The sequence below is a fragment of the Miscanthus floridulus genome, chromosome 8 (genome assembly GCF_019320115.1).
Source record: "Miscanthus floridulus cultivar M001 chromosome 8, ASM1932011v1, whole genome shotgun sequence".
Taxonomy (NCBI): Eukaryota; Viridiplantae; Streptophyta; class Magnoliopsida; order Poales; family Poaceae; genus Miscanthus; species Miscanthus floridulus.
Genome location: NC_089587.1, coordinates 168,772,763 through 168,784,234, shown reverse-complemented (window position 1 = coordinate 168,784,234; position 11,472 = coordinate 168,772,763). Strand labels below are relative to the sequence as shown.

Below are 11,472 nucleotides of genomic sequence, written 5' to 3'. Positions count from 1 at the left end.
GATTCCTCGTCACATTAAACTTGTGGTACATGCATAGAGTACTAAATATTGACGAAATCAAAAACTAATTACACAATTCAGTTGTAGTTTGCGAGACGAACGTTTTGAGCCTAATTAGTCGACGTTTAGATAATCATTACCAAATCCAAACGAAATGCTACAGTACTTTGCCGCCGCCGAATTCGGGCCGAACTAAACGAGGGCCAAAATAATTTTCTCCTCTCTCCGTGCGCGGGAGGCGTTGAACATTCCACGGCCCGCCCGGACCTCCGTCACGAGGCGGACTGAAAGCGTCACTAAGCAGTGGGGCCTGCGGATCCGTGGGGCCATTGGTCAGTGACTTCGCTCCAGCTCGACGCAAGCTAAAACCCTCCAAAAACGCAGGGAGCCAGGGACCAACCGCTGCGGATGATTTCCCCTCGTCTCGTCTCTCGTCCCCGTCCGTCTTCACCCTCACTTGCGTCCCAGGTCGCGACACGCTGCTGTATCCGCCCCGCCCGCCTGCGCACTTCCCCCACCCCCGCACCGTCTCCGGCGACGGCGAGCCCTCCCGGCGCTCCTCGACCGATCCGTCCCTCCCGCGGCCTTTCTCTCCGCCTCCACCCGAGGTAAGCCTCGTCACGCTCACGGGGATGTTTCGTCCCTTTTCTGCGGTCGGGTTTTACGCGGGTGGATCCATTTTGACGCGCAGGGGAGGGAGAGGATGTGGTCGTCGAGCCAGGCGAGCACGAGGGGCGTGGTGGACATGGGGAGGGTGGAGGCCGGGCCGTCGCATTTCCCCAAGAGGCCCGCGCCCCGGAATTCCGCCAGGTATGTTTGTCTTATCACTTGTGTAGCAAATGCTCTCTGTTCTGATGCCAATGCAAAAGGATGTACTAGATCTGCTAGTAACTCACCATTCACTTGCTGTGGCTGCGCAAATGAGCTACGCTGTTTGTATTAATGATCATGTCTATGTTTGAACATAACAAGGGATGCAGGCACCTGTATCTGATTCCCTGCATCACACGTCTCTTTTTCTGCTGAACTGCCGGCAGTGATGATATGCATAGACAGTACTTCATCTATGACTATGAAATACCATTGTCAATGTTTTACCTAACATAGCTACTGTGCCTAACAGGGTCAATCCATCAAGGACACACGCAGTGAAACCTTGCTCAGCTGGCGACCGCCCAGGAATTTCTGTTAAATGCAACTTGGGGTGGTCTTCTCAAACATCGCCTGACTTGAGGCATCACTTTAGAGGATATTCATCAGCATCAGAGGCAGTTCTTACCGCCCAATCAGATTTGAGAAAACTTCTTGTTGGCAATGAAAAAATTGGTGTTCTCTTGCTGAATCTTGGGGGCCCAGAGACTCTTGACGATGTGCAGCCTTTCTTGTTTAATCTTTTTGCAGATCCGGTAATTAACATACTGCAAAGCAACACTAGCTTATAAGTTTTTGACTTGCAATATTTTTTTCATACTATTATTGCCTTGCAGATTTACCAATTCTGGTGCAAAAATAATTAATGCTCAGTTACTTAAATCTTCACTGGAATTTGCACCAAGTTCAATATATTGCTGATATGCAGAGAGTCCAGCTATATAATACTGTTTTTGTGCAAATGCCACACTTATTTGTATTCATTAATCAACATTGAGCCTAGCTTTGTAACATCATTTTTATGAATGTTTGAGATAGAAAGATGGATGCAAAGACAGAGTCGATGCTTATTACTACATCTTAATGCAGGTCTTTTCCTTCTAATTATGTATCCCATGATGCATGATCGCAGGACATTATCCGTCTTCCTAGGCTCTTTCGCTTTCTGCAGAAGCCACTTGCAAAATTCATATCGGTAGTGAGAGCACCAAAGAGTAAGGAAGGTTATGCATCCATAGGTGGCGGTTCTCCTCTCCGACAAATTACTGACGCACAGGTATATTGTGTTTTTTTGTGGTCTATCTAATTTAAAATTGCCAATTGGCATGACTGCCATTCATTGAATCTTAGCACTCTGGATTTTCCGTTACCTAGAGTCAGAGAGGACACAAGTGCATCATGGGAAAACTAATTTTCTTTTGATTAATTCCATAGCCAGTATTCTTGTCACATGACGAATTAAGCCATCCATTAGTGTCACATGGGGTTTTCGTGGAACTTCAAATAATCGCATGCTGCTTCTCACTTGGTTGACAAATGATTCTCCCAGCAATTGGGTTGATATTGTGATGACTCGTAGGTTAGGTCTAGGAAATGCCCTCGCGATCTTAGACAATGAGATGACACAGAATTGCATTTGCTGTTTCACCTATGCTTCATTGCCACTACGGTGATCTTATGCTGTGAAAAACAGTATTTGTGGTTTTAGTATCATTCTGGTCATTTATCTTTTACATTGGACAACGATAGGATTAGAATGTGAATGGATGCTGCTATATTACTTTATTAAAATTAGTAGTTTAGAGAATAATTAATGATTTCCCCACTTGTCGTAAAATGTCTAAAATATGTCTGAAGCTGCACTATGAGCTCCCATTTGATGGCTTTTATGAATTGTGCAGGCTGAAGCACTGAGGGAGGCATTATGTGGAAAAGATGTCCCTGCCAAGGTGTATGTTGGAATGCGGTATTGGCATCCCTTCACTGAAGAAGCCATAGAACAAGTAGGGGCTTGGCATATACCCAAAATACTTCTGTGTTCTGTTGATTTTTCAGGTTTTTTTTAATCATCTTAGAGCGAAATTCTACTTGTAAATTTCCATTGTTCTTTAGTAATGCAAGCCATAAAATCAATCAAGTGCATTGAGTTGAACACTTTCTAATTAGATCTTTGTAGAAAGTAGAAACATTTTTCCATAGTAGCATTTGCAGAAGAATATGAGTCCAGATTGCAGTTTCAATAGTTGCATGAACCATTTGCAGCATGAATGCTATTCTATTCTAGATACGAAACCATTAGATAATTATGGTATTGTATTCATGACACCATTTAGTTCAATGGTGAGAATATGGACACAACCTTTCAGTTGGATGACTCTTTTGATGACACCAATAGGCGCTTTGTGCGGAGAATCCAAGAATCTGAGGTCAGAGAGGCGTTGAAAAGGATGAAAGGAGGTAAGGCGATGGGACCGGATGGTATCCCAATCGAGGTGTGGAGATGCCTCGGAGACATAGCTGTACTATGGTTAACCAAGCTGTTCAACCATATTTTTCGATCGAACAAGATGCCTGATGAGTGGAGGAGAAGTATATTGGTACCGATCTACAAGAATAAAGGAGATATTCAAAGTTGTACAAATTACCGGGGAATTAAGTTGATGAGCCATACTATGAAGCTATGGGAGAGAGTTATCGAGCATTGCTTAAGAGCAATAACGCGGGTCTCTATGAACCAATTTGGTTTCATGCCCGGAAGGTCAACCATGGAAGCCATTTTCTTAATAAGACAAGTTATGGAGCAGTATAGGGAGAAGAAGAAGGACCTACATATGGTTTTTATTGACTTGGAGAAGGCTTATGATAAAATACTAAGGAATGTTATGTGGTGGGCTTTGGACAAACATAAAGTCCCAACGAAGTACGTCGGGCTCATTAAGGACATGTACAGCAATGTTGTGACTAGAGTTCGAACAAGCGATGGAGACACGGATGACTTCCCGATTAAGATAGGACTACATCAAGGGTCAGCTTTGAGCCCTTATTTGTTTGCTTTAGTGATGGATGAGGTCACAAGGGACATACAAGGGGACATCCCTTGGTGTATGCTTTTCGCGGACGATGTAGTGCTAGTTGATGAAAGCCGGACAGGAGTGAATCAGAAACTGGAGTTATAGCGGGAGACCTTGGAGTCCAAAGGTTTTAGACTTAGTAGAACTAAAACTGAGTATATGAGATGTGACTTCGGCACTACTACTCGGGAGGAGGAAGATGTTAGTTTGGAAGGTCAAGTAGTGCCTAGGAAGGATACCTTTCGATATTTAGGATCAATGCTACAGAGGGACGGGGATATTGATGAAGATGTTAGCCATAGAATCAAAGCAGGGTGGATGAAGTGGCGGCAAGCGTCTGGTGTCCTATGTGACAAAAGGGTACCACAGAAGCTAAAAGGCAAGTTTTATAGGACGGCGATTAGACCTACTATGTTGTATGGTGCAGAATGTTGGCCTACGAAAAGACGACATATTCAACAGCTAAGTGTCGCGGAAATGCGTATGTTGCGTTGGATTTGCGGTCATACAAGAAGGGATCGAGTTCGGAACGATGATATACGTGAGAGATTAGGGGTAGCACCAATTGAAGAAAAGCTTGTCCAACACCGGTTGAGATGGTTTGGACATGTGCAACGGAGACCTCCAGATGCACCGGTGCGTAGTGGAATCCTAAGTCAGGATAGTAACGTGAAGAGAGGCAGAGGAAGACCGAAGTTGACTTGGGTAGAGGCAATAAAAGGAGACTTGAAAGGATGGAATATACCCAAAGACTTAGCCTTAGATAGGAGTGCTTGGAAGACAGCTATTCACGTGCCTGAACCTTGATTGCTTCTGTTGGGTTTCAACTCTAGCCTACCCCAACTTGTTTGGGACTTAAAGGCATTGTTGTTGTTGTTGTTGTTGATTCATGACACCATTTGCTATTCTAGACATACAAATAGGTACTTTCTGGTGGTTCAGTGTTCATATGTGATATATATCTATTTGAAAAATACATTTGTGAACTCACTAATTTTGTTCTTGTTGCATTCTAGATAAAACGGGATGGAATCACAAAACTTGTTGTGTTGCCTCTATACCCTCAGTTCTCCATATCAACTAGTGGTTCAAGTCTCCGTTTATTGGAGAGCATATTCAGGTATATTTGGAATTACGGATACCTGTATTCTGATGCTTAGAAAATTGATACTTATGTGCTTATGTCACTTTCAATTTCCTGTAGAGAGGATGAATATCTTGTGAATATGCAACATACAGTTATACCTTCCTGGTATCAACGTGAAGGATATATCAAGTCTATGGCAACTTTGATTGAGAACGAATTGACAAAATTTCCAGAACCCCAAAAGGTAAGACGAGCCATGACTTTGAGCACTTGTGGTTCTCTCTTGAGCCAAAAAGGTAGGAGGTTATTGGACTTGGTGGACATTTACTTTATGTGCTACAAGTCATTATACAAGGCTATCTCTTGTGTGGAAGAGTATATGCAATATTTTTTTCTCTTATTCTTCAAACAAAGCACAATTCCATTTCCACCAAGCTTCCAATGCTTGCTAAAGGCTCTCAGTACTGCTAAAAGGGCTGGAATATATTATCTTAAAAGAGAAAAAGGGCAGAGGGCTTGACTTCTTTAGACACCAAGAAATTGTCTCTTCTAAAAATTTCTTTTCTCTGGGGAATATTTCCTCAAATAATGTGGTAATGTTGGAGTGAGGATGGCTTCTAGTAACAAGAAATATTGTCCAGAATCATTTTGATTTTGCATCCATTTGCCATCGAAACCTAGGTACATCTAATTTGAGAAATCCATTTGCAGGTTATGATATTTTTCAGTGCTCATGGAGTTCCTCTGGCATATGTTGAAGAAGCTGGTGATCCATATAAAGCAGAAATGGAAGAGTGTGTCGATCTTATCATGGAAGAACTGGAAAAAAGAGGAACAACAAATCCATGCACACTTGCTTATCAGGTCAGTGCAGATCTCTCACTGTAATGGCATTAGCCAAATATGGTGGTTGCTCTTCTTTTACTAATTGATGTTCTGAATCGACAGAGCCGAGTTGGACCAGTGGAATGGCTGAAACCGTACACTGATGAGACAATTATTGAGCTTGGGCAGAAAGGGGTAAAGAGCCTGCTCGCTGTTCCCATTAGGTATTATTTCTCTCAACTTAGCTCCTGTTATCTCTGATTGAAGTGATGTTCTGTCTGTGCTACACTTCTTATAACCTTCACATCTGTCATCTTGCTGCTGATTGTTCTCTCCCACCAATTTAACTCAGATAATCTTCCTTTTTTTTCTCATGGTCTTCCCTGTTCAGTTTTGTCAGCGAACACATTGAAACTTTGGAAGAAATCGATGTGGAGTACAAAGAGTTGGCTTTAGAATCTGGCATCAAGCACTGGGGACGAGTTCCAGCATTAGGTTGCGAACCCACATTCATTTCGGATCTTGCTGATGCTGTTATTGAAAGCCTTCCTTATGTTGGTGCAATGGCAGTTTCCAATCTTGAGGCTCGGCAGGTAACAACTAGCACATGGCAAATAAAATTCTCTCTCTAATTCATGATTGATCAAAAGAATATTGCTATTTCCAGATGCTTTGTGTATTGGTGTTTCATGTTTGTGCTTAACTTAATGGTGACTTCAACTATGCATGTGTTTTATAATAAAATAACAATATGTTCAGAGTTCAGATGGTACCTCAGTTAAATGGAAGCTAAGATTGAGTTTACCCGCCTTTCCAAGTTATTGGCCAACACATTGAGATTGCATTTAACCATATACTCACATAAGACTAGCTTCGTTGGATAGTTGCACTAAGATGAAAAGAGGACATAGTTTTAGGACAAGCTGGTTTGTTCTTCTGGGAAAAAAAGAATAGGTACAAGTTGCGTATTTCTGTGTATAAAAGAAAGAGATACCACAAAATCATCTGTTTGATGACTGCACCCGCCATTTTGCACCCCTCCCCCCACACACACCAAAAAAAAAAAAAAACACCCATCCACCCCCCAAAAAAAAGGACATGCATTTGGACAGGATCACACGTCCAGCACCTTACAAGATTGCCTTGCAACTTGCCCATCTCAAGAAAGAATCCTGCTATTCTTGAATGAATAATATATGAGATGTGAATAATACGTTAGGTCACTTTGCTGTTAAGACAATGTCCTGTGAGCTGAAATAGGTTAAATTATTTCCAAATTCAATGATATGATGCGGAATCATTTAGCTCACATCATACCCGCTCTATTGTAACCCAATTTGCTTGAGTTTGAAGTGATGTGGGGTGGCTTTGCATTTGCAGTCTCTCGTACCCCTCGGGAGCGTGGAGGAGCTGCTAGCAGCATACGACTCCAAGCGCGATGAGCTCCCCCCTCCGGTGATCGTGTGGGAGTGGGGCTGGACGAAGAGCGCAGAGACCTGGAATGGCCGTGCTGCGATGCTGGCCGTGCTGGCTCTCCTGGTGCTGGAAGTGACAACCGGCGAAGGGTTCCTGCATCAATGGGGAATCCTGCCCCTGTTCCACTGAGCCGACAATTCTGTTCATGATCGGGTCATAATTTTTCTGCATCCGAAGGACGTTCTGAACTTTTGATGCTGTATATGAATCGATTTGCTTTCAATCGTCGGGGAGAAAAAGAGGAGAAAATGGTAAAATACGGACAGAACTCGACGGTGTATATCATGTTAATACTGTACCTACCAATGGGACATGAAATAGGGCTCTCAGACATGCGCAATGGAAATTGGAATACACACAAACCTACCACGCCCCATGCTGCACAAACTCCTGCTGCTACTACTAGTACCCAGATCCTCTGTTGTCTGTTCATAAGTGGATGTGCGTTGCTTTTAGAGAATAATCATATGAGCGGATGAGCATCTGCATAGTGCATATCAATCCAGCTCAATAATTTCAGGGTTAACTCAAGCAGATTATTTTTTGGGTTGGTGGATCATGGGTTTCTGAAGGTACAATTGTCATAACTCTCGTCCGCACGCAAAGCCTTTGGAGCTGTCGTGGTCCAGTCATACCAAGTGGAAAAATGAATTGGAAAAGTTTGGTAAGATAAAAATAAATGCACGGTTTTCTGGATCAAGAATTATATTAATCTCTTCTAAAAAAAGATGTACAGTTCCTCTAAAAATAATAGTTACAGGCTACAGCAATCGCCTCCAAAAATATGCCCTCTTTGGGGGAAAAATGGTTTTAAAACATGAGAATAAGAAAAGTATAGGAATGATATGTCCTAACACTTCAAATTCTTTGAGATTTTAGAATAAAAGAAAGTTTAGAAAGATACCTTTGTAAGCAATGTAGAAAAAACATAGGAAACAAAAATAATAAGGTCAAAGAAATGGAGCTCATCTTTAGACCCCTTTGCAACAAAGAAAAAACTGAGGTATTCTAAAGGTCTGAAATCCTATAGGAAAATTTTCTATAAACCTTGGAACAATGGATTGGGTTCCTACAAATTCTATGAAATTCCTACAAAATGACTTGTCTCTAAGGATTTTTAGAGAAATTTTTACCATGAGATTGAGTTTTCTTTGATCACTCTCTCATTGAGCTCCTGTGTTTTTTCGACACTCCATCCATCTAAGGCCTTCTTTGGATGCATATGTATTCATCTCAATCCATATGTATTGCAGTTGTTTGCGGTGGAATTTAAACTAAATTTCACCCCAATCTACTCAAACACACGTGTTAAATTTCACCCCAAACAACTCCAACACACATGAATTGAGTTAAATACATATGCATCCAAACAAAGTCTATAGGGTCTGTTTGGATCCATTAGCCAGCTACTAGCTAATTTTTAGTAGGGAGTTGGTTGGATCCACCTGGTAATAGGTGGTTGGATAGTGTCGATGTTTTACCACCGATAGCCTGCCACGGGGGTCCCCGGGGCAGTATGTTCGGGCTTCAGCGTATGCAGAACTCGACGGTTAACGCAAGAGACAATCGATTTATTCTGGTTCGGGCCCTCGATCGTAGATCGAGTAATAGCCCTACGTCCGGTCGGCGTTTAGCCTTTGCATTGGATTGATTGTAAAGTGTTGTGTTGTACAATTGTTGTCTGAACTCCCGATTCAAGGAGCCATGCCCTCTTTTATATAGTCAGGAGGCCAGAGTCCTAGTCGGTTTACAATGAGAGTTCCTAGTAGGATTACAGAATACTACTACTACTAAGATTACAGGGGAAGAATCCTAGTTAGGCTAGTTCTTCTTCCTTCTTTGCGGGGTATCCCGTGGGTCCCGCACCGACAAGCCCCCGAGCACTTCATGGTTGAGTTCTGGAAGCCTCGTCTTGTTCCTTCAAGTCTTGTCGAGCAAGAACAAGCATCGTCTGAGTGCTTTCTTGAGCGAAACCGTGCAGCGCTTCATGAGATCTTCGCGTGATGTGTACCTTTTTGAAGAAAAAAGTACCTCCATTTGGATGTAGCCTCCGAGCCTCTTGCTGTTTGGCACAAGGAGCTTGAGGGTCTTTTTTTGAAATCTCCCTGATTCTTCGTTGAAAGGCTCCCGAGCATATACCCGGTTTCTTTGTTTAAAAAGATCTCGGATTTAGCTATGTCCGGGTTCTTTTTGTCGAAAAGAGCTCGGATATGGCTATGTCCGGGTTCTTTTTATCTTATGGCCTTGAAATCGTCTGTCTTGAAGAAGTCTTCTGAGTGATGTGCGCTTTTTTGAAGAAAAAAGTGCACTCACTGAGTGTAGCCCCCCGAGCCTCTTGCTATTTGGAACAAAAAGTTGGAGGGTCTTGAATCTGAGTTGTTCGAAAGAACTGTATACCTTTCCTGTTGCAGCCCCTGAGCATATATCCGGGTTGTTTTGTTCAGGAAGAACTCGGATGCAGGGTCTTGACGTATTCTTTGGTAGTCTGCTGTTGTCAGATGTAGTTGTATGATGGTGGTTGAGTGTAAATGCTTTTTGTTCACAGGTTGTACTGTGTTGGTATATTCTTCCGAATATTCTCGTCTTTGAGTACTGTTCCCTCTTGCCTGAGTCTTTCATTATTGAGCCCTATCTTTTCACTGTGTCCTTTGTTAGGCTTGTTTCGTTGGTACTCCTAGTCCATGTGCACCGCTCCTTCGATCTATAAATACCCTCCTGGAGTGCTTGTTTTCATCCATTGAACATTCTATTGAAACCTTTGTAGTCATGAATATGGTAGTTTATGAAGTAGAGCAGCCCCCGGGCGTGTTTTGTAGTTCCTGTGTGTCTTGTTGTAGCTGGAGGAAGTCTTGTGATAGGGATTAGAGGTAGACTAATCCCACAACAGCAATGTACCAGGATGTACGTGGCAGTAGTTGGAGAAAGTCTTGTGATGTGGGCTTCGTTCCTTCATCTGGCAGTTCTGGGTTGATCCTCGCCGCTTGTCTTGAGACTGTCCAGTGTAGATCAACACCATATCCAGCATCACATCGGACTTGGGTAGACAGATGCCTGCCGGCCTTCTCTGCTCCATGTTGTCTCGCCGTTCTGCTGATTTTTGCCTTGGGTGCACTGTGTCCGTCCTTTGAAGAAAATAGTGTAGCCGAGGACGGTTTGTTCTACCGAGTAGCGATTTGGGACACGTAGTCGTTCCAGAGCCTAGCCGTGTCTGGGTTCCTCTTTGCTACTTTGCTTTTCGTGGTACCGAGTTCGTTGGGTCTTGTAAGATTTGTAATCTTCTATTTTTGAAGACGCTTGTAATGGAAAGGATCTTATCTTCTGAGTTATCATTTATTTTTCTGCTGTGGTCCTGGTTGTTCATGAGATTCCCGAGTTCTTTTTGTAAGAACCGAGTTCTTATGTTTCTTGTGAGGTAGCCCTTCTTTTCTTCATGGTTGACGAGTTGTTTTTTGCAGTAATCTGATAACTCTGCTATAGTGCTGGATGGATAAGTCTGAAATCTGCCCGTTGATTTGTACCGTTGTGTGGATTTGTGCCCTTCATCATTTTAGCTGTGTCAGTAAATGGACCGTTGCGTTCTCACACCGTGCTTTAACAGGCCTGGTGAGCCATTTTTATCGCTGTAAAATCTATTTAAGGACCTTTCATCTTCTTTTTCTTTACTACCCATCTCTTGCCTTGGAACCCTAGCTCCCAGAAATCCGCCGTCGCCATTGCCACCACCATCTTAGCGTCGCCGTCCAAGCTTTCTCCTCCCCTAGTTGCCTTTTGCCTCCGTTAGTACATGGGTAAGAAGAAGGCCATGAGCAAGTCCCAGACAACCTTCGTGGACGAGGAATCATCACTTTCCGTGATTGAGAACCAGGAGTTTATGGCCATGAGGGCTGCCTAGAAGGCTTGGCCAGCTCCGATGATGACCGAAGATCAGCTTTGGGAACTTGTCAGCGATGGTTTGATCTAGAGCAAGGCCATTGCTGAATGGAGAGTTCCAGGTGAGCATCGGGTCCCTGCTCCAGGTCCTGGTGAGATCGTTCTTTTCGTCTCCTTCATTCGTGCTGGACTTTGCCTTCCTGCCTCCGCCTTTCTTCATCAATTTCTCAACTATTTTGGGATTTGCCTGAATCATCTTGCTCCCAATGTAGTCCTTCACCTTTCTGTCTTTGTTCATCTTTGTGAAACTTTCCTTGGAATTTCTCCTTCTCTTTCTCTCTTTCGCTACTTCTTTCGCTACTTCTTTCATCTTTGCGAGGTCTTCTTTTTGTTTTACGAAGAAGAAGATAGCTAGGTGAGTGGATTCTGGTTTCGTCTCTTTGCTTCTGTTCTCCTTTTCTCTTGTTCTCATTGGCGAGTTCTCTTATCAAC

The 11,472-nt window shown here is 43.1% G+C and overlaps 2 protein-coding genes across 2 annotated transcripts in view; one reads left to right on the top strand and one right to left on the bottom strand.

Annotated features, from left to right (window-relative positions):
• Positions 1-410: 410 nt before the first annotated feature.
• LOC136477515 (ferrochelatase-2, chloroplastic-like) lies at positions 411-7,367 on the top strand. The gene is made up of 11 exons (XM_066475705.1): positions 411-608; positions 692-810; positions 1,124-1,406; positions 1,784-1,927; positions 2,553-2,654; positions 4,739-4,842; positions 4,927-5,053; positions 5,521-5,673; positions 5,758-5,858; positions 6,026-6,227; positions 7,015-7,367. The coding sequence occupies exons 2-11, from the start codon at positions 704-706 to the stop codon at positions 7,237-7,239; spliced, it is 1,548 nt and encodes a 515-aa protein (XP_066331802.1). The 5' UTR covers positions 411-608; positions 692-703; the 3' UTR covers positions 7,240-7,367.
• Positions 7,368-7,539: 172 nt separating this feature from the next.
• LOC136470149 (secreted RxLR effector protein 161-like) overlaps positions 7,540-11,472 on the bottom strand; it is a 4,743-nt gene continuing 810 nt past the window's right edge. The window contains exon 2 of the mRNA XM_066468096.1: positions 7,540-7,593. Within this exon, the coding sequence (XP_066324193.1) occupies positions 7,540-7,593 (54 nt within the window). The remainder of the gene's footprint in view (positions 7,594-11,472) is intronic.

Coding starts and splice junctions, on each gene's coding strand:
- LOC136477515 (XM_066475705.1), top strand. CDS start 704: ATGTGGTCGTCGAGCCAGGCGAGCACGAGGGGCGTGGTGGACATGGGG. Junction 1,928..2,552: donor GACAAATTACTGACGCACAG/GTATATTGTGTT, acceptor TGAATTGTGCAG/GCTGAAGCACTGAGGGAGGC. Junction 2,655..4,738: donor CTGAAGAAGCCATAGAACAA/GTAGGGGCTTGG, acceptor GTTGCATTCTAG/ATAAAACGGGATGGAATCAC.